At 30.8% G+C, this 26,135-nt stretch overlaps 5 protein-coding genes across 8 annotated transcripts; 2 read left to right on the plus strand and 3 right to left on the minus strand.

Annotated features, from left to right (window-relative positions):
• Nucleotides 1–4: 4 nt before the first annotated feature.
• Nucleotides 5–14,181, plus strand: LOC124438243 (kinesin-associated protein 3-like). Of its 2 annotated transcripts, XM_046988271.1 has the most exons (20): nt 5–91; nt 280–342; nt 640–771; nt 843–1,009; nt 1,085–1,140; nt 7,509–7,650; nt 7,725–7,949; nt 8,096–8,185; nt 8,280–8,458; nt 8,543–8,596; nt 8,757–8,865; nt 8,991–9,091; nt 9,284–9,505; nt 9,924–10,089; nt 10,229–10,354; nt 10,422–10,520; nt 10,980–11,065; nt 11,616–12,717; nt 12,814–12,895; nt 13,928–14,181. In XM_046988271.1, exons 2-18 carry the CDS (start codon nt 311–313, stop codon nt 12,126–12,128), a joined length of 2,499 nt encoding a protein of 832 aa, XP_046844227.1. In that variant the 5' UTR covers nt 5–91; nt 280–310; the 3' UTR covers nt 12,129–12,717; nt 12,814–12,895; nt 13,928–14,181. The 2 variants fall into 2 exon arrangements, with proteins under 2 accessions (XP_046844227.1, XP_046844229.1); XM_046988273.1 differs by lacking the exon at nt 5–91 and having other exon boundaries at nt 168–342; nt 10,980–11,035.
• Nucleotides 14,123–15,081, minus strand: LOC124438256 (sigma non-opioid intracellular receptor 1-like). Of its 2 annotated transcripts, none has more exons than XM_046988289.1 (3): nt 14,919–15,081; nt 14,621–14,821; nt 14,123–14,541 (listed from the first exon to the last, which is right to left on the minus strand). In XM_046988289.1, exons 1-3 carry the CDS (start codon nt 15,046–15,048, stop codon nt 14,216–14,218), a joined length of 657 nt encoding a protein of 218 aa, XP_046844245.1. In that variant the 5' UTR covers nt 15,049–15,081; the 3' UTR covers nt 14,123–14,215. The 2 variants fall into 2 exon arrangements, with proteins under 2 accessions (XP_046844245.1, XP_046844244.1); XM_046988288.1 differs by having other exon boundaries at nt 14,621–14,824; nt 14,919–15,048.
• A 65-nt stretch (nt 15,082–15,146) lies between these two features.
• LOC124438245 (YEATS domain-containing protein 2-like) lies at nt 15,147–17,707 on the plus strand. The gene is made up of 2 exons (XM_046988275.1): nt 15,147–15,307; nt 15,506–17,707. The coding sequence occupies exon 2, from the start codon at nt 15,516–15,518 to the stop codon at nt 17,667–17,669; it is 2,154 nt and encodes a 717-aa protein (XP_046844231.1). The 5' UTR covers nt 15,147–15,307; nt 15,506–15,515; the 3' UTR covers nt 17,670–17,707.
• LOC124438253 (PR domain zinc finger protein 12-like) lies at nt 17,644–21,202 on the minus strand. 2 transcript variants are annotated; one of them, XM_046988284.1, is made up of 4 exons: nt 20,482–21,202; nt 19,170–19,441; nt 18,470–18,743; nt 17,644–18,224 (listed from the first exon to the last, which is right to left on the minus strand). In XM_046988284.1, exons 1-4 carry the CDS (start codon nt 20,714–20,716, stop codon nt 17,884–17,886), a joined length of 1,122 nt encoding a protein of 373 aa, XP_046844240.1. In that variant the 5' UTR covers nt 20,717–21,202; the 3' UTR covers nt 17,644–17,883. The 2 variants fall into 2 exon arrangements, with proteins under 2 accessions (XP_046844240.1, XP_046844241.1); XM_046988285.1 differs by having other exon boundaries at nt 19,170–19,398; nt 20,482–20,716.
• Nucleotides 21,203–23,068: 1,866 nt separating this feature from the next.
• On the minus strand, nt 23,069–25,206 carry LOC124438254. The gene has a single exon (XM_046988286.1). It carries the CDS (start codon nt 24,564–24,566, stop codon nt 23,622–23,624), a length of 945 nt encoding a protein of 314 aa, XP_046844242.1. The 5' UTR covers nt 24,567–25,206; the 3' UTR covers nt 23,069–23,621.
• Nucleotides 25,207–26,135: the final 929 nt, after the last annotated feature.

Genomic DNA, 26,135 nt, shown 5'->3' on the forward strand with positions numbered 1-26,135 from the left:
TATTTTTATTGTTGTTATCTCATGGAAAATTACAGGATTCTGAACGCTTGGAGTTGAAGAAGTAACGTTGGACGAAAAGGCGCAAGTCAAAGTAAGTACAAAATTACCTTAAAAAAAACATTGAAATACGAAAGCCAAAATACGGGTAAAACTAAAACCAAAGTGTGTCGCGTAAAAAAAGTCGACATATTCGTCTTTTATTTCTCGCATCATCTTATTCAAGCAGCAACATGGCGACGGACGCCAATTGAGTTAGCAACAGTAATTTTGAACTTTTAGACTTTTTAAAAAGTGAGCTGACCTACTGATAATGCAAGAAGAAGATGCTAGATATCTCAAGAGGTGAATAATTTCATAAAAGTCTTTTTTGAGTCGATAAAAGACGTTATATAATACTTTATAGTAAGACATATTTTTCTTTAAAACTTCCTCCATTTATGATATATCCACTACACTATTCTATTTATTAAAGTTGTCATAGCTCTGGACAGAACTCGCCAATTATGGAATTTTTCTTGAATGAACTCTTCCCAGACATCTATCATCATCATGATGTTAATACATCTGAATTTTTCATAGCTCACAAATAAACTCTTCATACCCACTTTGTGTTTTAAAGAATGTTATTTTGCTTCATAGACGTGTCAAGGCAGGCACAATTGATGTTCACCCTACGGAAAAGGCAATTGTTGTCCATTATGAATTGGAAGCCACTATTCTTGGTGAAATGGGTGATCCAATGTTAGGAGAAAAGAAAGAATGTCAAAAAATGTTAGCAAAGACTGTTACTTTCATTTTCTTTATCTTGTAGATCAATCATTCGAACAATTTTCTTTATCTAGAATTCGCTTAAAGAGTTTGAACTCAACATCGAATATTCAAGCCCTTGCACAGCAAATTATTGCAAAATGTAATCTAATTCATCCATCAAAATTACCAGAAGTTGAGCAGTTGCTTTATTACCTGCAGAAACGTAAAGATACAGCAGCTACAAGCACAGTCAACACAAGTTAGTTTTCTGTGAAAATGTTTAACTTTTCATTGTTATTTAATGATTTTTTGTTAATGCTTGAATACGATTTAGATCAATCATCCAGTTTACAAGATCAGTTAGACTCGGCAGGATTTGTTGGCCTAGCTGTAAGTGTTTCACTCTGTGTTTTTATCTTCTAGAGGGATTATTATGAGATGGGTAAGTCAGACCACATTAACTTTTGAGATCAGGTATCAGTTATTCTTTAAGAAAAGTGCTGTTGCAACCTGTCTGAACCTCCAAAGACATTGCAACTTATAAACACCCAGTGTCCATTGCTATTTGACATATATTAGTCTATGTATTGTATTTAGCTAGGTACATGCAGACAAAGTAAATCTTGCTCGATGATTGTTTTGTGATTTCTCTTGTTACCAAGCTTGCTTGGATGATTTCTTTAATAATTTGTAACTAATCAAGCTGTAACTCCAAAATTAGTGTAAGTTGATTCATTTAGTCATTGCCATGACCATGAACTTAGACAGTCGGTTGAGTCAATTGCATGTTCTCATGAAGATTTTTCTAAAATAGCTTGTGATCAAGTGAGCTAGTTGCTCTTAGAGCTGTGCAAGGGACAAGTTTTCAGTAATATGCCATTCGCATGTTGTATGGCTTTTTCACCTTGTTTCAACAAATGCCTTTTTAAACTTTTTACCTCAATGACCATTATCAGCTTGGCTTTGCTCTCACCTTGAGTAAAATAACCAATATAGAACAATAGACATTACTGTATTGACAAAAAGAAATAATTTATGTATGTAAACCTTTGATGCTTGAACAACAAGAAAACAAGTGTTTATTTAAACTATAACTATAACTTATAACTATAACTTATAAATATAACTTATAAATATAACTATAACTATAACTTATAACTATAACTTATAACTATAACTTATAACTATAACTTATAACTATAACTTATAACTATAACTCATAACTATAACTTATAACTATAACTTATAACTATAATTCATAACTATAACTCATAACTATAACTTATAACTATAACTTATAACTATAATTCATAACTATAACTTATAACTATAACTTATAACTATAACTTATAACTATAATTCATAACTATAACTTATAACTATAATTCATAACTATAACTTATAACTATAACTTATAACTATAACTTATAACTATAACTCATAACTATAACTTATAACTATAACTTATAACTATAATTCATAACTATAACTTATAACTATAACTCATAACTATAACTTATAACTATAACTTATAACTATAACTCATAACTATAACTTATAACTATAACTTATAACTATAACTTATAACTATAACTTATAACTATAACTTATAACTATAACTTATAACTATAACTCATAACTATAACTTATAACTATAACTTATAACTATAATTCATAACTATAACTTATAACTATAACTCATAACTATAACTTATAACTATAACTTATAACTATAACTTATAAATATAACTTATAACTATAACTTATAACTATAACTTATAACTATAATTCATAACTATAACTTATAACTATAATTCATAACTATAACTTATAACTCATAACTATAACTTATAACTATAACTTATAACTATAACTTATAACTATAACTTATAACTATAACTTATAACTATAATTCATAACTATAACTTATAACTATAACTTATAACTATAACTTATAACTATAATTCATAACTATAACTTATAACTATAATTCATAACTATAACTTATAACTATAACTTATAACTATAATTCAACTATAACTTATAACTATAACTTATAACTATAACTTATAACTATAACTTATAACTATAACTTATAACTATAACTTATAACTATAACTTATAACTATAATTCATAACTATAACTTATAACTATAACTTATAACTATAACTTATAACTATAACTTATAACTATAATTCATAACTATAACTTATAACTATAACTTATAACTATAACTTATAACTATAATTCATAACTATAACTTATAACTATAACTTATAACTATAACTTATAACTATAACTTATAACTATAACTTATAACTATAACTTATAACTATAACTTATAACTATAACTTATAACTATAACTCATAACTATAACTCATAACTATAACTCATAACTATAACTTATAACTATAACTCATAACTATAACTCATAACTATAACTCATAACTATAACTTATAACTATAACTCATAACTATAACTTATAACTATAACTCATAACTATAACTCATAACTATAACTTATAACTATAACTCATAACTATAACTCATAACTATAACTCATAACTATAACTTATAACTATAACTTATAACTATAACTTATAACTATAACTTATAACTATAACTTATAACTATAACTTATAACTATAACTTATAACTATAACTTATAACTATAATTCATAACTATAACTTATAACTATAACTTATAACTATAACTTATAACTATAACTTATAACTATAACTTATAACTATAACTTATAACTATAACTTATAACTATAACTTATAACTATAACTCATAACTATAACTCATAACTATAACTTATAACTATAATTCATAACTATAACTTATAACTATAACTTATAACTATAACTTATAACTATAACTTATAACTATAACTTATAACTATAACTTATAACTATAACTCATAACTATAACTCATAACTATAACTTATAACTATAACTCATAACTATAACTCATAACTATAACTCATAACTATAACTTATAACTATAACTTATAACTATAACTTATAACTATAACTTATAACTATAACTTATAACTATAACTTATAACTATAACTTATAACTATAACTTATAACTATAATTCATAACTATAACTTATAACTATAACTTATAACTATAACTTATAACTATAACTTATAACTATAACTTATAACTATAACTTATAACTATAACTTATAACTATAACTTATAACTATAACTCATAACTATAACTCATAACTATAACTTATAACTATAATTCATAACTATAACTTATAACTATAACTTATAACTATAACTTATAACTATAACTTATAACTATAACTTATAACTATAACTTATAACTATAACTTATAACTATAACTTATAACTATAACTTATAACTATAACTTATAACTATAACTTATAACTATAACTTATAACTATAACTTATAACTATAACTTATAACTATAACTTATAACTATAACTTATAACTATAACTTATAACTATAATTCATAACTATAACTTATAACTATAATTCATAACTATAACTTATAACTATAACTTATAACTATAATTCATAACTATAACTTATAACTATAACTTATAACTATAACTCATAACTATAACTCATAACTATAACTTATAACTATAATTCATAACTATAACTTATAACTATAACTTATAACTATAACTTATAACTATAACTTATAACTATAACTTATAACTATAACTTATAACTATAACTTATAACTATAACTTATAACTATAACTTATAACTATAACTCATAACTATAACTCATAACTATAACTTATAACTATAATTCATAACTATAACTTATAACTATAACTTATAACTATAACTTATAACTATAACTTATAACTATAACTTATAACTATAACTTATAACTATAACTTATAACTATAACTTATAACTATAATTCATAACTATAACTTATAACTATAATTCATAACTATAACTTATAACTATAACTTATAACTATAATTCATAACTATAACTTATAACTATAACTTATAACTATAACTCATAACTATAACTCATAACTATAACTTATAACTATAATTCATAACTATAACTTATAACTATAACTTATAACTATAACTTATAACTATAACTTATAACTATAACTTATAACTATAACTTATAACTATAACTTATAACTATAACTCATAACTATAACTTATAACTATAACTTATAACTATAATTCATAACTATAACTTATAACTATAACTCATAACTATAACTTATAACTATAACTTATAACTATAACTTATAAATATAACTTATAACTATAACTTATAACTATAACTTATAACTATAATTCATAACTATAACTTATAACTATAATTCATAACTATAACTTATAACTCATAACTATAACTTATAACTATAACTTATAACTATAACTTATAACTATAACTTATAACTATAACTTATAACTATAACTTATAACTATAATTCATATAACTTATAACTATAACTTATAACTATAACTTATAACTATAATTCATAACTATAACTTATAACTATAACTTATAACTATAACTTATAACTATAACTTATAACTATAACTTATAACTATAACTTATAACTATAACTTATAACTATAACTTATAACTATAATTCATAACTATAACTTATAACTATAACTTATAACTATAACTTATAACTATAACTTATAACTATAATTCATAACTATAACTTATAACTATAACTTATAACTATAACTTATAACTATAATTCATAACTATAACTTATAACTATAACTTATAACTATAACTTATAACTATAACTTATAACTATAACTTATAACTATAACTTATAACTATAACTTATAACTATAACTTATAACTATAACTCATAACTATAACTCATAACTATAACTCATAACTATAACTTATAACTATAACTCATAACTATAACTCATAACTATAACTCATAACTATAACTTATAACTATAACTCATAACTATAACTTATAACTATAACTCATAACTATAACTCATAACTATAACTTATAACTATAACTCATAACTATAACTCATAACTATAACTCATAACTATAACTTATAACTATAACTTATAACTATAACTTATAACTATAACTTATAACTATAACTTATAACTATAACTTATAACTATAACTTATAACTATAACTTATAACTATAATTCATAACTATAACTTATAACTATAACTTATAACTATAACTTATAACTATAACTTATAACTATAACTTATAACTATAACTTATAACTATAACTTATAACTATAACTTATAACTATAACTCATAACTATAACTCATAACTATAACTTATAACTATAATTCATAACTATAACTTATAACTATAACTTATAACTATAACTTATAACTATAACTTATAACTATAACTTATAACTATAACTTATAACTATAACTTATAACTATAACTTATAACTATAATTCATAACTATAACTTATAACTATAATTCATAACTATAACTTATAACTATAACTTATAACTATAATTCATAACTATAACTTATAACTATAACTTATAACTATAACTCATAACTATAACTCATAACTATAACTTATAACTATAATTCATAACTATAACTTATAACTATAACTTATAACTATAACTTATAACTATAACTTATAACTATAACTTATAACTATAACTTATAACTATAATTTATAACTATAACTTATAACTATAATTCATAACTATAACTTATAACTATAACTCATAACTATAACTCATAACTATAACTTATAACTATAATTCATAACTATAACTTATAACTATAACTTATAACTATAACTTATAACTATAACTTATAACTATAACTTATAACTATAACTTATAACTATAATTTATAACTATAACTTATAACTATAATTCATAACTATAACTTATAACTATAATTCATAACTATAACTTATAACTATAATTCATAACTATAACTTATAACTATAACTTATAACTATAACTTATAACTATAACTTATAACTATAACTTATAACTATAACTTATAACTATAATTTATAACTATAACTTATAACTATAACTATAACTATAACTTATAACTATAACTCATAACTATAACTTATAACTATAACTTATAACTATAACTTATAACTATAACTTATAACTATAACTTATAACTATAATTTATAACTATAACTTATAACTATAATTCATAACTATAACTTATAACTATAATTCATAACTATAACTTATAACTATAACTTATAACTATAACTCATAACTATAACTTATAACTATAACTTATAACTATAACTTATAACTATAACTTATAACTATAACTCATAACTATAACTTATAACTATAACTTATAACTATAACTTATAACTATAACTTATAACTATAACTCATAACTATAACTCATAACTATAACTCATAACTATAACTTATAACTATAACTTATAACTATAACTTATAACTATAACTCATAACTATAACTTATAACTATAACTTATAACTATAACTTATAACTATAACTTATAACTTATGAGACAAGAATGAAAATGAAATTGGAGTTAATGAAGAAATGAAATAAATGTATGAAGCATTTCATGATTGATTTAAATTACGAGTCAAAAAGGAAGTGTTTTTTTTTGAAGCTTTACACTGCATATCTTTGTGTCCTTAGTGTAATGCATAAATGATTGATGACGAATACTTTCTAATTATTCTTCACGACAAGTTTTTTTCTTCATCACGTTGTGTCATTTCGATATGTAGCCCGACGAAGTTGCAAATATAAACGATCTAGATGAATACATGGAGCTTTTATATGAGGATATTCCAGAGAAAGTTCGGGGAACGGCATTTATATTACAACTTTCAAGAAATCCTGATAATATGGAAGAAATAGTTCAAAATGGTAGTTATTAAAGGAGACTTTGTTTAATTTTAGTGTAACAAACTTGTCGCTCTTAACATTTTTTTCTAATTTAGAGACTGTACTCGGAGCGTTGGCGCGAGTTCTACGTGAAGATTCTAAGAAAAGTACGGAGCTTGCGACAAATATTGTCTACACATTTTTTTGCTTCTCTTCATTCTCTGATTTCCACGGTCTCATAACACACCACAAGATTGGGGCTATGTGCATGCAGATTTTAGATCATGAAATACGAAGATTTGATTCATGGCAGGAAGAACTAGACAGAAAAAACAAAGCTGATATCCTTCATGAACTACAATCGCAAATTTCGTGTACACGAAATTATGCAAATTTGTGCGTTTTATCAATGCGATGTCAGTTGTTCTTCTTTTTTTTCTATTACTTTGTTTGAAGTTCTGTGTATTGCTTTTTAACAAATTTTCACCAGAGAATGACTCTAGTTTACGTAAAGATTATGAAAAAAGTTATAAAAAGTTTGCCAATCTGTTGAAGAAACAGGATCAACTTTTGCGAGGTTTGATGTACTTTAACTTGTTCTTCAACATGTATCTTAGCTTTGTCATATGAACAAATCATTAAAATCATTCACTTCATTCTCTCTATAACAGTGACCATTTACTTGCTCCTCAATTTATCAGAAGACACGAAAGTGGAAGCTAAAATGGTCAACAAGAAGATCATAAGTCATCTGATGAAATTATTGAATCGTGAAAACTCTGATTTACTTATTCTTGTCGTATCTTTCTTAAAGAAACTGAGTATTTTTATTGAGAACAAAAACGAAATGGTAAATAAATGTTGCAACTGGATTTCTGTTGACGTTTATGTTGTTCGATGAAAGGTTTATCATGTTCCTTCATATCTACTTTAGGCAGAAAACAATATAATTGTAAAAATCGCCAATCTTATTCCCAGTCAAAATGATGTAAGTTCAGAATAATTCTTTAAATAGTATTGCACCTGATATTATTTAACTTGTTTGTGAAAACACGTATTGACAACATCAGCGTTGTCGATGACAACGATAACTGATTATGTCTCATGCTTCAAATGACATTACTAGTATTTTAATATTTAATGTCTAGGATCTTCTGAACATCACTTTACGGCTTCTTCTCAATCTTTCCTTTGACTCTCAACTACGTTCAACAGCTGTGAAAAATGGTCTGGTGCCTAAACTTGTTGCACTTCTAGGTAAAAACAAATCATATAGACACTATCCCAAGCTTTTTTCAATACTTCAGCCGCCATGTTTTTTTCATACTAAATTATAGTTATTTCAAGTGATATTCATTATCCATTACATTTTCTCATCAAAGGGAACGAAATTCAGTGTATCGTTGTACTTTGTATCTTATATCACATCAGTACTGACGACAGATACAAGTCAATGTTTACTTATACCGACTGTATTCCTTTGGTAAGTAAATAAAACTTTTTTGTTTTTTAGTCACCTATTTACGTATCACCGTGAGGTTATTGGAAACGTTCTTCTCTCTCTCTGTCATTAAATCTTTAGAAGCATCCCCTACCTTGAAACAAACAAGTTGTTAAACTCCGTCAGCCGTTAACACTGTAGCGTAAAAAGTGTCAACCTCAAATGCTCTCTTAGATCATGAAAATGCTCCTTGAAACAAAAGATGAACGCCTCCCCCTGGAATTGGTTGCGTTGGCCGTCAATTTGGCGGCAAACAAACGTAATGCACAATTGATATGCGAGGGGTCTGGGCTGAGGCTACTCATGAAGCGTGCATTCAAGTTTAAAGATCCTCTTTTGTTAAAAATGGCTCGAAACATCTCTCAACACGATGGACCCACGAAAGAACAGTTCGTGGTAAGCACTTGAATTCATGGTTCTTCATAATCTCTACTTTACAACAACGAAAGCTTTTGATTTCAAACACAAACCATCTTGAAATTAAGAAGCTAGCTCCATCCCTCTTTCACTTCACAGTTTTCTCATCTTTTAGCTTCCTTATTTTATATTTTTGTAAATAGTAATATAGCTATTCATGATTGAAGTTATTACGTATGTGTCACTTTACTCTGAAGAAGTCTTAGTATAAAGACTATCTTATAAAACATACATTTAAGTACTGTTTGTTAGTAAAGTTTCTCATACGAGCTGTTTCCTAGCCATTAATCTTTATATTGAGTGAGTGCATTTCACGGTAAATTTATAGAAATGGCAACAAAAACCATAAACAATGACGTCATAGTTTCTTCAGTTTTTGTGTTCGTTATTGTTTCAGCCGTTTATCGCGGATCTTGCCAATGCAGCAAAGACGTTTACTGATGAAGAGTTTGTTGTCGAAGCAGTTGGAATTCTGGGTAATATTGCGGTAAAAGGCTTGGACTATGCTCAACTATTAACGAAATATGACATGTTGTCCTACATCAAAAGTAAACTTCAACACGGTAAGTTTTTATGAAGGTATATTGTTGAATGACTATGGATGTGGTTGGTTGATTGGAGATACATCCGTACAGTTGTTGTTTAGATAACTTTTCCCGCCGAAACTTGTGCGTCAATCGATTGACTTTTTTTTTTGTTTAGGTGCTGCTGAAGATGATTTGGTCTTAGAAGTTATTATTTTGATTGGAACAGTGTGTACAGATGATTCTTGTGCGTCTATTTTAGCTGAAGAAAATATGCCTCAAATACTCATTGCCTTACTCAACGGTGCGAAAGTATCGTGTTGTGCCAAAATTATTTGTTATTTTCTTATGGCTATTTTTTTTTCTTCCAGAAAAACAAGAAGATGATGAAGTCGTTTTACAGATTGTTTACGTTTTCTATCAAATGATATTTCATAAAGCTACTCGCCAGGTCATCGTGAAACAAACTCGTATCCTTTTATCTTCACTGTTCGTAAAAATTTGATAATTACAGTTTGACGATTATATACTTGTCATAATTGCATGTTGGCAAAAAAGGCGAGTTACACATTTATTGTTACACACATACATGAGCTGTGTGTTAATGACAAGTGACATGTTGAAACAAAACTACAGTGTTTACATTAGCTGTGTGTTAATGACAAGTGACATGTTGAAACAAAACTACAGTGTTTACATTAGCTGTGTGTTAATGACAAGTGACATGTTGAAACAAAACTACAGTGTTTACATGAGCTGTGTCTTAATGACAAGTGACATGTTGAAACAAAACTACAGTGTTTACATGAGCTGTGTGTTAATGACAAGTGACATGTTGAAACAAAACTACAGTGTTTACATGAGCTGTGTCTTAATGACAACTGTGTAATGAATCGCATTTCTGATGTTTTTCTTGACGTTAACTTCAGATGCGCCAGCATATTTAATTGATCTTATGCACGATAAGAATGCCGAAATAAGAAAAGTATGTGATCAAACTTTGGACATAATTATGGTAAATATCATAATTTATGTTCATTAATTCTAGAAGTGTATCTTTTGATTTTATACCGTATACAATCAGTAGCGTAGTCAGAGCCCAAGTTTGTTCATGTTATATAAATTTCAGGTCATTAATAGTATTTTTTTAGAAATCTTTTGTTTTTACAATGATTAACACGGAAATATTTACAAATACCCACCAAACTTGTGGGTTTGCTTCTCCACTAATTGACAGGCTATAAGACAAACTTGCGGGCTGATTACATTACTGATTGATAGGCTATAAGACAAACTTGCAGGCTGATTACATTACTGATTGATAAGCTATAAGACAAACTTGCGGGCTGATTACATTTCTCATTGACAGGCTATAAGACAAACTTGCGGGCTGATTACATTACTGATTGACAGGCTATAAGATAATGCTGTATTATGCAATAAGTGTCGTATTTTAACCTAAACTTTAAATGATAAAATCACAAGTGACCTTCACTGCTGTTCCATTTATTACAATCATATATTATTTTAGAAAACATTTCTTACATTTTTTCATGAAATTTTAGGAATTTGACGAAGAATGGGCGAAGAAAATACAACTCGAAAAGTTTCGTTGGCATAACTCCCAATGGTTAGAAATGCTTGAAGGTCATCATGATGATGATGATGACGTTGAACTAATGATGTACCCGGATGAACCTACTTTTATTGATAATAGTGACATACTTGATCGTCCAGATTTATTTTACGGTCAGCACGTTTACGGTGATATTGCTAATCGAGAAAGTACAAGTACTCCCGAAATGACAACGAGAGGTCCCGAACTAGGTTATGATATTTACGATGATGACGTCATTGTAGACGAACGTGATTTTGTTGGCGCGTATCCTACTAGTCCTGTCGAAACGTATTCGGATGGCATAGCAATTAATGGGGAGGAATGGGACCAAATGCTGAATACTCGACCCAGCAGTCGATATGGTCAGCTGCCAGTTAATCGTCATGGTTATGTTGGTATGGAGTACAACAATAGGCCAGCATCGAGACATGGATATTTTCAGGAATATGGATATCGATAAAGCAAATGGATTTCAGATAAGTGATGTTGTATGATGATAGTGTATATTATACCGTAGATAAATGTAAGTGATGTCAGTTTATTTTAGTGTCAATTAATGTATGAACTAGTCATAAATGTATGAAACATGTTTAAGGTTGACTTAAAGTATAATTCAATTCGGCAGAACTTGTTTAAAACTTTGCAGTATTCTTGGATACTGTAATTTGTTTTATGAGAAGCTTACCTGTATACAAAAGAGAAATTTTGAAAAGAAAAAATCTTATTCGGTCCATACCTACTGATACCATTGAGCACTAGAGCATCTCATGATAACAATTCGGCTCCTGGCACGCTATCTGACTGGGTATACCAAAAGCAAGGTTCGGTCCATCAGACCACCGGGGAGGTACTCAACGTGAACATGACTTCAGATAAGCTTGACGCTCAAAAAGATCAAGGGAGAAATCAAAATGGCTGTGATGATGGAGATGAGTATCCTGATTTAATGCCTTTTCCTTTCGGCTACGCTGCGAGAAATTTAAGATTTCAGAATGAATTTGAGATGTTGCAAACGCTTGGAAAAAGAAGGGTTTGCTTCACTTGTCAAGGTAACTTTTTATTACCTACATTGTTTAAATAGAGGGTAATTTGGTCATGTGAAAGAAATTTTGCACGTGATTTGAAAATGCTTTATATGCGCTTAGGTACGTAATAAGTTGGATGGCTGTCTCTATGCTATGCGATCAAAAGCATTCCTTTGAATCCGAAAAGTGTGCTGTTTAATCGGTAAGAGAAGTTACTTTGTAGATTGAATCATGAACATATCGTAAGGCAAAAAGAAATCCACTATCAAAAATGAATCAAAATTTTCTAACATAAGGGTTGAAAGCGAGGTTCAATTTAGACGATACAAATTGCTCGGTTTATTAAATATTATCTTTGTAGAAACTATTATAAAAAAGTGGATAATCCCTTTTTTCCCTGAAGCCCAAGAAGGCTCCCGTTCTTCACGAGAGAATTATGAGAAAGTTACATTGTAAAGTTAACAAGTAAAAGCGTATAAACATGCTTAGAGTTGGTGTAAATTATAAGTCGAAAAGGCAGAAGTTGTTTGAACCTTTGCAGTATCCTTGGATATTCTAGTTTCTTTTATGAGAGGAATTCTTGTAAAAAAAAGACTAATTTTCAAAACAACAAATGCAGTTTTTGGTCCATGGCTCCCGATACCCCGAGATAGTTGAGCACTAGAGCGTCGCATGTTAGTTAATGGAACCAGATAATCCTTGTTTGCCATGAAGCCCTTGGATGGTTTGCTCGGGATACGTGAGAAACAGTAAATGAGAGAGTTAAATCAGAAAGATATGAACCAATAAAAATTGTATAAAACATGTTAGAAAAAGGCACAGTGTCAGAAGAAGTTAATTAAAACATTGCTTGGTTTATTTTATGAGATAAAATAAACAAAAAGATAAAATTCAAAAGCAAAAAACCCCGTTTTCGGTCCATGATCCTTCCCGATACCTTCTTAAGAGTAAGGCACTATAACGCCGCATGTTAACGTTTCGGTAGGAGATTTCGGCCCGAGATTTCGGCCCCTCCACGCTATCCTACTTGGGAGATGCAATAGCAAGCTTCTGCCCATCAGACCCCAAGATCACCTGCGATAGGCTTTGCTCGGGGTACGCAGGGAGAGTGTGGTTGCCACCCAAGAGTGGGCCCCTAAGCCACTGCATACTATATCGAACCCAGCTTCCACTGCTAGTTGACATCTACTTTACCTAATATTAGCTTTATATATATATATACCAAAATTCACAGGCTTACGAAAGTTGTGGTATTATTAAAGTCACGGCTTGGAGATTATGTTGGTCAGATCAACATACTTGGTGTATCTAGAAGGTGCAGAGTTCTTTCATGCAGTGGTGGTATGTTTTTCATTCGATATGCCACTCTGATTGTAACAAACTATTTAGATAAATGTATGAAGGTTTTTCAATATGTAGCAATTGGGAGTTGGCAATTGAATATTGTATATTTTTGAAAGTGCTTCGAATAAATCTTAGAAAAATTAATATCCTTCACTGAAAGGTTGTCTTCTATTATAGTTTATATACTTTTTATAAATGAAGCTATTTCATTTTTTATTCCATAGAAATATGCCATACCAAAAACTCTCATCATTTTAAATGTACCGATTAGGTCAAATGAGGTGAATATCCCATCAAATATTGTTGAAGGGATACTCAAAGGCAAAAATCCTCTGCCGTACTCAATCATCCATGTGTTAGCTTTCAATTGCATACCACCAGTGTTCCAATATCTTGTTGTAAAACTCTCTCCTTTGTGATACACCTTTGCTTCAGAAGTTCCTTCTCTCCAATATTTTATTGATCCTGAGAGAACTATATGGGTCATGTTCGACCAATGTCGTCCTAGAAGAGAGCATAACGTCAGTATTCTGAAAAGTGAAAACTTAGTGGAATTAGTAGGAAATTCTAACTTAGTACACACCAAGATATCCATCTGTATCCAATGCTGATCCAGCAATCACAACATACTCAGTTAAGGATGCATATAGGACAGTGAGGGATATTGTCATTCCAGAAAACTTTAACATCACCCATTGAAGACGTTCTTTTGGTAAAACTAAATTTGGATAGCCACGTTCAAGCTCATCGGTTATTCTTGCAATCGATGCCTGTAAATTGTCTCCTACTGTCAATTAAACGTGCAATAACGCTGAAATTATTTAACACTGAATACACAAATTGACCTAAATTGTGACAATGCACTTTGCAATTATTTTTACCCCCGTATCTTTGTACTAATTTGACAATGCTTTTCTCCTCAAAAATATATGATTTTGTATTCAACCAGTAACGAACTGCCGCAAGAAATACTATAACGAGCAAGAAATTCTTTAACCAACGCATTGACATTTTCCTATTTTACATTATACATTATAATGTATGTGATCATTTACCAGGCCTGATTGCAGGTTAATACTAAGTCAAAGTCTGAAATTTACCAAATAGAAGTTAAAGTTACGTATAAACATCCAACACGAGCACATGTCTACAGTTGCTGGGAGGAAAACATACGATTTTTTCTCAAAGTGAAAGTCTGAAGAATGTAATTTTTATATTTTCGTAACTCCTTGTTGACGATTCACTTGAATGGAGACGAAAAGAAAGTAAGGTGTGTTATTCAGGACGGTGTTAGATCTTTTTAATGTTGATTCCATTAACTTTTTTTTAATAAACTGAAGTAGAAGTATTTTTCATGTTTAAGACCTTTTGGTAAAGATAGAATTATAGAATAACTGACCATTGGATTGTAATTTTTTGAGTGAAAGCATGCAAAATATGTAATATGTATGAATTATACCACCAATAGTTTGAGGAAGATGAACTTTAATGTGAAAGAAGAAAAGTCTGATCCTGATTATGATGTTATACAACAAACATGCGTGAATGAAGTAAATGAGAGTTTGCATCGGGAGGATGCAAGAGAACAGACTACACAGAAAATAAGAGACATCATCAGTGATCAGTTTTCTTTTGAAATCAACTTGAAAGAAAAGGAAGTGACAACATTGAATCAACGTGTTAACGAATGTCGTGGTAATTTGGATCGTATAAGAGCATGTATACTTGCTGGTTACTATGGTTATGGTATAAAATCTGCTGGACAATTGTCTAGGAAATCTCTTCTTTCCAGAAGGAGAAATGTTAAGGAATCAAGCGTACATAATATTATGAATTGGAAAAGGTCATTACCATCAAACTTGGATGACAAACCGTGTGCTAAATATGTATTGAATCAAAGAAAAACTGAGCAAAATTTATCAGATTCTTCTCAAATCTGTTCTGATAAATTTTCTGATTCTATCAAAATGAAAAAACCTGAAGCAAATGAATCCAGATTTTATGTTAAAAGAAAAATAATAGTTGGAAATACATCAAAGTTTATTCATCCAGAGCAACGAGAAGGAAATGATAGATCCACACACAAGTGGATGGTTTATGTTCGTGGCACTAAAGATGATGATCAACTTGAGAAATTTATAAATAAAGTTTGGTTCCTATTGCATCCAAGTTATCAACCAAATGATTTAGTTGAGGTGAGTAAGCCACCATTTCAAGTAACAAGGCGAGGCTGGGGAGAATTTCCTGTTCGTGTTCAACTTCATTTTGTGAATTGTAAGAACAAACGAGTGGATATCATTCATCATTTGAAACTTGATAAATCATACACTGGTTTACAGACGCTTGGTTCAGAAACCCATGTTGAAATTGAGCTAGATCGTAAGAACTTTGAAGGTTCTTATCACAGTAATCAGCATGAAAGTTTGGGGACAGTGAAAGCCTGTTCTGATGTCAACACAAGTTTAGGACTAAGTTCCACCTCTTTCAATGAGCAAACAAAAAAAGTCATTTTAGATAAGTGTTCTCCTAGTACACAATTGGATCAACAAGTATCAAGTATGGATACAGATGTTTGGAAACATGGTGTTATGAATGATCATTCCTATAGCACAATCCACGCTGAAGAGATCTTGAATTGTGATGATAACATAAAGTATTTGTCTCCTCTAACATCAAAACCTGGATCAAAATGTTCTACTCATTATAATATTAAAAGTAAACAATTGATGTCTGTCGAAAGTGAATCTTTGCTGAAAACATGTATTTTGCAATGTCCTCTCGTTACAACGAAAAACATTTCAGTAAAACGAGGGTATCGTTCAAACACTGTCGACGAATATCTCTCATGGAACCTTGGAAAGCGTTTAGCTGGAGAATGGCAACGAGCATTAGATATTAAGAACCGTGTTGAGCAACAACCATCAGCTAAGATGTCAATAACATCACCATCTTGTGTAGGATTGAAAATTTCAACCAAAGAAATTATGAATTATTGTCGTCATCATGGTTACACACCGATGGTGGAGAGTTGTTGTGAGGCAACAAGGACATTGTGTAAAATATGTGGCGAATTTGTGGCGAATGGTGATAGGGAAAATGAAGAAGCGATGATTCATACCAGCTGTCTGAATGCATATGGCGAAGGTATATCAATTGATTATATGTCGGCTGAAGAATTCCTCGAAATGATAAAGAATTGCAAAAATGTTTTCAAGAAATGTGAGATGGTAGTTGATGAAGACATGGACAGTGAGATGGTTGATGTGGTTGGATTACCATGTGACGTAATGAAAAATTCGTTCAATCATCATGAAGTATCCTTTCTCCCCAGTACTCAAGAACATGAATGGATACAAAATATTGCAAAGGAGATTGATGTGACATTGACAAATAACGATATAGATAGTGTCCATGCCCCTGTTACCTCGGCCATGTTACATAAAGCATGCTGTATGTTTGTTGAAGATATCGTACGAAAGGCAAACAGATTCATGTGGAAATCATCGCTGGAAATACCAAAAGCCAAGTGTATTGTACCTTACCATGTAAAGCAGGCCTTGAATGCGCTATCGTACTGTGACTTTTTAACAAATAACTATCTGAAAGTTGCGATGAACTCATCACAATATTAATATGATTTACAATATTAAATCGTAACAGATTATTGTCATCCTCCGCCCCCTTTTACACTCTTCATCCCCATTACACCCTTTACATGCTTTAACCCTTCACCCCCTTCCCCCCTTTACACCCTTCACCCTCCCCCCTAAAGGTTTCTGCTTTAGAGACAAGTCTGAAAACTGCTGACCATAGCTTCTTGTAACGTTTCAGCTTTAGAGTCAGGTCTTAACACCGCTGACCATTAGTGATTATAAGATTGTTTTTAATACTCAATACCTCTGGTCTGTGACGCGCTGATTTCTGGTGAGCCCGCAATCCTGCGAGTTGTGAGTACGCAATTTGACATACTGTACATTTATACGGTTTGTCACCTGTGTGTAATCTTGTATGATTACGTAATGTGGAAGATTGAGAAAATGATTTGTCGCAGTATGTGCAATGAAAGGGTTTTTCTTGCGTGTGAATTCTCATATGTGAACGGAGGTTACTGCGAGAGTTGAAACGACGACTACAAATTTGACATTTTAATCGTCCATTGTTTTCTGAAGAGCATTCTTTCATTTGATCTGTAGAAAAAAGGAAAATGATATTTGATGTGTCAATCTTCAGTTTCAATAATATTTACATTCCCCCAATTGATAACTGCTCTTTACCCCTGATTCTCTACTCCCTAAACCTACCCTCTCTTCACTCTCCACTTCCTACTCTTTACCATCTATCACATTCCTACCCTCCATCCTCTACTCCCTAAACCTACCCTCTCTTCACTCCCCACTTCCTCTTCTTTTCTCGTTTGCTTTTAAGACCTTACCTTCGTAATGTCTGCGTCTACGATTTCGTTCTATAATCGGTGGTATGCCCGGTATTCCAAGAAACTGAACATAACTCGGACCGTACCACACCAAGAGCTCTTGCTCTGGAGGTATATCTTTCGTTGCACGATAAAAAATACATTTTCCGTGCTGAAAAACGTCTAGATTTTGTTCCTGTTCGTTTCTTGCGCAGTTAACAAAACACATCCAGTTTCTTGGCGTTTCATTTTTTCCATCAACAAAATGACTTACTTCTCCGTTCTCATTAAGAATCTAGGTAGTTATATGTAACGATTGTAACCAATGGTTTTGTAGAATCATGAAGGATGGAATTCTTCCACCAATCCACTTATAGTATTTTTTCCTAGCCATTCAAGCGTCTTTCAAGATGTTTCACTATGGGGAGCAGAATGTGACGTCGAATGTCAACAAATCTGTGTGTGATGTTACATGCAACTTATGTATTGATATATGAATACACTATCATTTGTTTGTTCACAAGTAGACTGTGCATGATGTGATGACACCTTGCACTAGGTATAGCTCGATTACATGTCGTCCAATGGCATAAATTGATCGTAACAAATGAAAAAAATTTCGTGTAAACAGCATTTGAAAGTTGAAATAGCAAGATATAGTTTTCCAATGATGAAATTTGATTCTCTGCAAATAGATATATGTAAATATTGTTCACAATACCTCCCACATGAAATTATTGTCTTTTTTCAAGTCTATTTCATCTTTTTGCAAGACACGTCCCGTGAATGGACCCATATGCGTGTCCTCTTTAATCCAACAACTTGTAAAAATACCGTGTCTCACTCCGGGGACTGAGGAAGAGCTCAGATAGACTTGTTCTGGAAGGGAGATATATGCCATGTAATCTTCACATTTTGTTTCGGACGTTTTTAATGATGTCAATAGCTCCCTGCACGAAAAACGGGAAATATTGACTTGGGCCTCGCGACGAGCTGCAAAAGATGCCAAATAAATCAATTACTGGGTAGAAAATAATCATTTTAAATGCTTAATGGGCATTGATCTTTTGTCTTTATAAAAATAACGTCGTGACGTTTTCAAGAAGTCCACTCCATTAGTTATTTTGAGTATGATGTAATCGTTAGATTACCGAATTTACGATAACATCCTTCGGCAATTACGAAATAATGATTAGGTTGTATACATTTTCACCTGTGTTTAGGAAGAGATAAGTCTTCTATGAGATTTAATGAAATTTTGTTTAAGATAGCAAGAAACAATGGAAGTTGTTTGTTAATAGGTTGTGCTTGTTTTTAGTGAAGAGACAATCATGGCGTAGTTGATCACACGAAAATTATATACTTTTATGTTTGAAATTATTGATAATTATTGTGATTTTTAACTTTGCTTTTCAAATCAAATTCTTTTAATTGTTTAGCTATATGCATTCATCGAAATTTTACTTCATATTCTTAGCAACGCTGGCTTTAGCAGCTTGATCGTAGATCATTACATAGAATAGACCTAGAGGGAACTCTATGAATGTTCACTAGCATATTTATTCATTTGTTTGAGTCTTCTGCTTTCCTTTCATGTTCGTTCTTTCTGTACTTAGGTCACTCCATTATAAAAGTTTTTTTCAATTTAAGGCTTTGAACAATTACAGACTTTCAGTATGTTTTTCTTTGCTATAACTGCTTGTCTTTCATGTTACTTTGTATAGATGTAGGAAAGATTTAATTTTAACTTTTTACCGTCAGCTGAAACTTCCTTATATAGACTACATATCACTAAACTGAAGTGGATGATATGTTTGACTGCGGTTGAGAAACTTACTGATATCTACTTTAGCTGATAAAGTTGGTAAAATTAGTTATATTTAGTCACATTTTTTTTTTTACTTTGAACGACATTAGATAGCTACATGGATTAGTTGCGCCTTTGAAATCAACATCGTCTTGAAAATCTCTATTGTAAAAATCACCGGATTCCCTAAAATCTATCAAATCAAGAAATCTGTGGACTGACTTACCGTTTTCTGAGCTGTAGATACCTGTACTTCGAAAAACAGAATCGTGCTTGAACGTCAATTCTCGTTCGTTTCCGAAGGTGTTGCACCATTTCCCGTAAAGTACGCTACGTAAAAGGTCTTGAGTGATGTGTAGCGATTTCATTTCAGAATACCAAGACATAGTTTGTTTTAACTTTTTTTTTTGGACCATAAATAGATTTGCTTCTTCTGTATTACCGTCAATAGTTGAATTCATTAAGACGTTGCAATCGAGCTTCGTCTTATATACACGATTCAAAGAAGCGGTAATTCTTTTGACAGCGTTAAATAAGCTAGTGAGAAAACCAAACACTGTTTTGTCTTTAATCACAGCTATCAAGCTTTATTTTTTACATCGCTTATTCAACACTTTATAATGAACGGTTAGGCACCTGCGCTGAACCTTACTGCGCATGGCAAACGGCATATGAGATAAGGAGAATTTCGAGCTGAATATATTGGTTTAGCGGAAGTTGTCAGTCGTTTATATTTCACCCGAATCTTAGGTTATGCATCTAATCACAGAAGGCCACAACATTTGACTACCTTCGGATACAAAATCGATAGTTATTTTGCTCTTAATCAATGTTTTACCTCGTCACAGAACTTTCCTTTGATATAAACGTGAATTCTCCATAGGACGTTAATTTATTAATACGTGTTATCATTGGCTATCCTAGTGGTGTATTACCTATTTTTTTATCTCTAATCTCTTGCCATGAAATATAGGGCCTATATTAAACGCAGTTGTCACTGGTGTATCGGCCACATTTAATTCACACAATAATGTAATTTTATTTATTCATAAAACATGGAGAGGAAACTTCTCACGTGTGATTTGAAGGGTTTTTTTAATTACGTATTTTGAAAAATACATATCTATGTATGAATAGATTCTGTAAACAAAACTCGAGAGAAGAAGTACAAATAAGGATTCAATAATTTGGTTATTTAGTAAAAACATTTAGCGACCAATTTAATTAGAGTTTATTAGTCATACTTCGTTAATCGCAATTACCAACAATGTGCGGGTTGTTTCCAATACGCCTGCCGAGTTATAATTATTGTTATGCTTAGATTTTATTACGTTTTACGAAAAACATGGCTATCGAATCAACAATGAAGCGATGGGTTTGTAAGAACGACGCCTTTAGAAATTCTTTGCAAATTGAATGATTTTGCACATATTGATTGTTTAATGTCGTTAACACATGTGCTGAAGGCATTCTTTAACAACGCAGAAGCCACAAAAATTATCTTTATTGTCTCGTATGGAAATATAAAATTGAGGTTAAAAACTGTTTTTTTTTATTGAGGACGGTTTGCTTCTGAATGGAATAATTTTCGTCGTCTTATCTAGCTTTTTTCTTTCAAGTTGGATCATGAATTTATTTCTTCCTTTTGTCCTTTTTTGAATTCGTAATTTTTTGTTAAAGTGATAGTAACACGGTTAATCAATTTTTTCCATTTTCTGCTTATTGCTAAACGTCTATATTTTATTTATCTATACTTAGAGATAATTACATAAATAAGATTCGTCCGTATGTGTAAACTAAAATTTCGAATGAAATCAATTATTTGAGAGATTTAAAGTATATTAGATTTGTCAGCATCTTTACAGACACCTGCAACGCGATGGATCTTGTCGGCATTGATATCCAATAAAAGCACTTGTTCCATACGTTATTTAGCAACCATTACGACATATTGTTATGCTTTTCAAACTGTGTAGACACGTTAACATCATTAGTGAAGTTATAACCTTTCATTATTTAAAAGCTTGTGTTTATTGAACGTTTTAACGTCGGCGTAATTGCAAATGTGAGCATAATTTAGCTAAAATCTCGGCATTAGAGCTCAAATTTGGTCATTTTCCATCTTGGCATATCACACAAATAGACCTTGATTTTATCGTTGTAACACAAGTTTCCTATATTTAGTTGTTCGGTGCAGATTAAAGTTATTATTATAAAAATTCGTTGATACATAATTAACAGACTGTTTTATGAAAGGTTTTCGTATGATCAAACAAATTATTTACGTACACTAAAGTTATTGCAAACAAATGCAAATTTTTAGTCACAATTAGAAGGACATACATAGATACACAACGCTAAAAGTGACAATTTATTTTTTTGATTGCTAAAATAGAGACTTCAAGAGGGAACGATATACTTCCAACTTACATTCATTTTTAATGTGATTTAACTCGTGCATTGTGGAAAGGGAAACCGCGTTTCGTTATTCACATGATTTTACCCATCAATGATAAACGGTTTTATCTGTAAATTATTCATATTGTTTTCAGGTGTGTTTTCCCACAGTAAAGAATGTTAGCTGCCGTTTTGCTTGCCTCTTTTCACACGATTATTTCAAAGAAAACCTGCCTATTCATAAGTGAAAACTCTTACTAAATATAAAATATTCGTACACAACATATAAATGTCTGTTACATTTATTCAAAGTCATACTTGGGGGGGAGGGGGTGAAAAGCAACGGCAAATTTCTCTCACTTTTTTGACGAAATGATGTCATCTAAACTTTGTGATGTATAGCTGCGTTTAAAAACACGGCTAGAAGCCGAAGCGCGGCAATTACACTAGAAGCTGTCTTTATTGTGAGTGATTTTTGAAAGTTTGTGTAAATTTTTATGCTTTCAATAAATTATGTATATACCTAGAGCGCCTTGAAACCATACCTCTGTGCCTCTGTCTTTGGCAACTCAAGAAATTTCCATCAATAGTATTTACATATATTTAGTATTTTCTCATCAGAGAACATATGTTTTTGTGTCGAAAGTACTAAGCATGTTATTGAAGTTCAAAAACAACATAAAGTTAAACTGAGTTTTTTATCATTGGTTTTAGTAAATTTTGTGAGTTAAGTGGTTTAATTAAACGGGAAGGAGATTTTAACTGACAACATTATCCACATCCTTTTCAGATAAAGAAATACTCGTGAATAGCAACGAACAGCTACGGAAATTATTAAATTAAATTTACCAGAGAACACACACAAATTCATCAAGAAACTAAAACCATTTCAGCTGTTCATTGAAACTACAAACTTCTTTCGTCACGATAAATGGAAAAACAGGTTTAACTATATGCTTCAAACAATGATCAACCGAATATTTCATCTACACTGAGCTCTCTCTCGGGATCATCTTCATACTTAGTGACATCATACCTGGGCATGCGTAGATATCTGGCTTTGCTTGCTTCAAGCATTAAATCTTCTAAAGGAGGAAGTACGAACATTGTTCGTTTACGACCGTCGGGCGGTACATACATATACGACTCAATGTCTTCGATATTTGTCGTAGTTTCTTCGTTCTTTATGCGTTGTTCGTGTTCATAAGCGTCTTTTACGTTACCTAGTAACCGTTTTCGTGTATGATTTCGTGCCTCATTCATGTCAAATTCGCGTGATCCCGGGGAATCAAGTGTGTTACTTCGTATAACAAATGGTAATGTTTCGTGCTTTGTATTGTCCCTTGTTCGCTCGAAATGTTTTCTGTATTCTTGAGAGTTGAAAGTGGAAGCTTTTGTTTCGTTTTCATCAAAGCATGTAGCATGATGAACAGCCTTGTCTACTTGTCCTGATACGTTAAGGGGGAAATGTCGTGATTGCGTTTGTGTGTAATTTGATTTAAGTGCTACGTTGCGTTGTGTATTGTAACCAGATGTTGTCAAAGTGTCCGATGATTGTAATTTGACTTGACTATCTCTTTCATCATTATTCTTTAATTTTCTTATTGTGTTTGATTTCTTCTTAAAGAATATCAGTTTCTTCCTTTTGTGTGTTAAACTTGTACTGCTGTCTCTATTTGCATGTTGTAATTTAGCGATATCGAAGTCCACAACTTGATGAATACCTCTTAGGTCATCTTGAAGTCGTTTTATTTCATCGTTGATTTCATTTGCAATCAAGTCATGGCTCTCCTCAAAGATTTCGTGTTGTTGTTTCAACCTGTTTGTTGCCGTTTTATTTGCTCGTTCAGTAATGCTCTCCTTTTTCTCAATTTCATCTCTCGTTTTATTAAATTTTTCTTTTCGCCTTTCCATTCCGGATGACCTTATACGAAATATGATCTTTTTTATATCAACTTTGAGCAGTTCTTTTCTACTTAATGTTTAACTGGCTACTATTTCAGTGCTGTTGTTGAGAATCCTTTGGAAATTGCGGTGCTTTAAATACACAAAGTCAAAATCTTTATCGATCCGTGGCAATTATGTTCGCGGTCTTTAGTCTTTATGTCTGGTTTTGAACTTGAGCTGTAAGATGCCGATCTTCTTACGTTTATACAATATGGCTTTTCTCGAACATGGCAACAAGGAATTCACATTTTCTGTTGTTGTTTCATTCAAGCTTTGAAATAGATTAATACACCAATATCAATGATTAAAACATCCAGTGCTCTTTGAAACAAAGTTAAAAAGAATCGTTGTTTACTTTAGATAAGTTTTGATCAATTAAAACATCAGTATTTGTCTCATGTACGGTGTAACTGGTACTGATATGACCATGTAAACATAGTTTATCTCTGTACTGTACTCCTTTTGTGAATCTTTTATCTTCTGTTCAGGAAGATTACAAATATTTTACTATTCACTGTTGAAGTTTCATGACAGACAACTTGCTTTAAAATATACTTATTCATCACACAGACCAAGGATAATGCAAATGTGCCTGCTTAGGAAGTTGGTATTCAGTTAAGTGGCACTTTCTATCATTAATTTTTCTGTGGGATTATCATTCCATTTCCATTGAAGTGTCTCTAAAACAAAACAATCTAGCAAAGTCCTTGTTGTTATGGCAATTTTGATGTTTTGTGTCATTTACGTAAAAATGTCATTTGACAACCAATGCAAAAACCATACTGCATACAAAGAACAAATAGAAAATAGCTTTCTTCACCAGCTGGCGTTTAAACTACAACTTCTATAGACATGGTCTACGTTTTTTGAATTGCCTTTTTGAACACATACACGACCACAATCGTTTTTGAATTTCCTGAAATGTTGCAATCGGTGTTATTGGTCAATCAATCATGTTCCAAAGAAATGAATCTATAATGTCTCAATGCTTCGATACCATTCGATTCCACTGGTTTCGTGACGTCATGTCATTTTCGCGGATGGAAAGAAGTATGTTGATTTAAGTCGTCAAGTAGATGGAGAAGCACATCGAGTGAGATTCGTAGACATGTTAGTTGTCATCGGAATGTGCAAGAGATTATTAATTTTTCGACGTTGCTAGCAGCAGAGAATCGAAAAAAATTTATAGAAGAAGAGATGAAAGCACAAATACCGTTTATCATTGGAATTGCAGGTGGCTCTGCTTCTGGCAAGGTGACAGACAGACATTATGATAAATATTTTTTTACTGAAATTGATATTTTTATTGTGTTCGCTATGTCGCAATTCGCGGCATTTATAAATGATAAATTACATTTCTTGTTGAAAGCTTTTCAACATTAGGACATAATGAAATTTCCTCACGGAACTTTTTTTATAATCTTTGTGAAGTGAGAAAATTATGTGACAGTTTCGCTTTTACGTTTGTCAAATTAAGGCTTTATAAAATGCTGCTATCAAATTTATTCATTACGACTTTGATGGTTAAATTAGCAA

This window comes from Xenia sp. Carnegie-2017, unplaced genomic scaffold (genome assembly GCF_021976095.1).
Source record: "Xenia sp. Carnegie-2017 unplaced genomic scaffold, XeniaSp_v1 HiC_scaffold_19, whole genome shotgun sequence".
NCBI classification, from domain to species: domain Eukaryota; kingdom Metazoa; phylum Cnidaria; class Anthozoa; order Malacalcyonacea; family Xeniidae; genus Xenia; species Xenia sp. Carnegie-2017.

Excerpts from the sequence above, each read along its gene's own strand:
- LOC124438243 (XM_046988271.1), top strand. The coding sequence starts at position 311 with ATGCAAGAAGAAGATGCTAGATATCTCAAGAG. Across the intron at positions 1,010-1,084 it reads TACAAGCACAGTCAACACAA|ATCAATCATCCAGTTTACAA; the intron begins GTTAGTTTTCTG and ends AATACGATTTAG. Across the intron at positions 8,866-8,990 it reads TAAACTTGTTGCACTTCTAG|GGAACGAAATTCAGTGTATC; the intron begins GTAAAAACAAAT and ends TTCTCATCAAAG.
- LOC124438245 (XM_046988275.1), top strand. The coding sequence starts at position 15,516 with ATGAACTTTAATGTGAAAGAAGAAAAGTCTGATCCTGATTATGATGTT.
- LOC124438256 (XM_046988288.1), bottom strand. The coding sequence starts at position 15,048 with ATGTCAATGCGTTGGTTAAAGAATTTCTTGCTCGTTATAGTATTTCTT. Across the intron at positions 14,825-14,918 it reads ATTAGTACAAAGATACGGGG|TAGGAGACAATTTACAGGCA; the intron begins GTAAAAATAATT and ends TTTAATTGACAG. Across the intron at positions 14,542-14,620 it reads GGATACAGATGGATATCTTG|GACGACATTGGTCGAACATG; the intron begins GTGTGTACTAAG and ends GCTCTCTTCTAG.
- LOC124438254 (XM_046988286.1), bottom strand. The coding sequence starts at position 24,566 with ATGGAAAGGCGAAAAGAAAAATTTAATAAAACGAGAGATGAAATTGAG.
- LOC124438253 (XM_046988284.1), bottom strand. The coding sequence starts at position 20,716 with ATGAATTCAACTATTGACGGTAATACAGAAGAAGCAAATCTATTTATG. Across the intron at positions 19,442-20,481 it reads TATCTACAGCTCAGAAAACG|CTCGTCGCGAGGCCCAAGTC; the intron begins GTAAGTCAGTCC and ends CATCTTTTGCAG. Across the intron at positions 18,744-19,169 it reads ACAATAATTTCATGTGGGAG|ATTCTTAATGAGAACGGAGA; the intron begins GTATTGTGAACA and ends ATAACTACCTAG.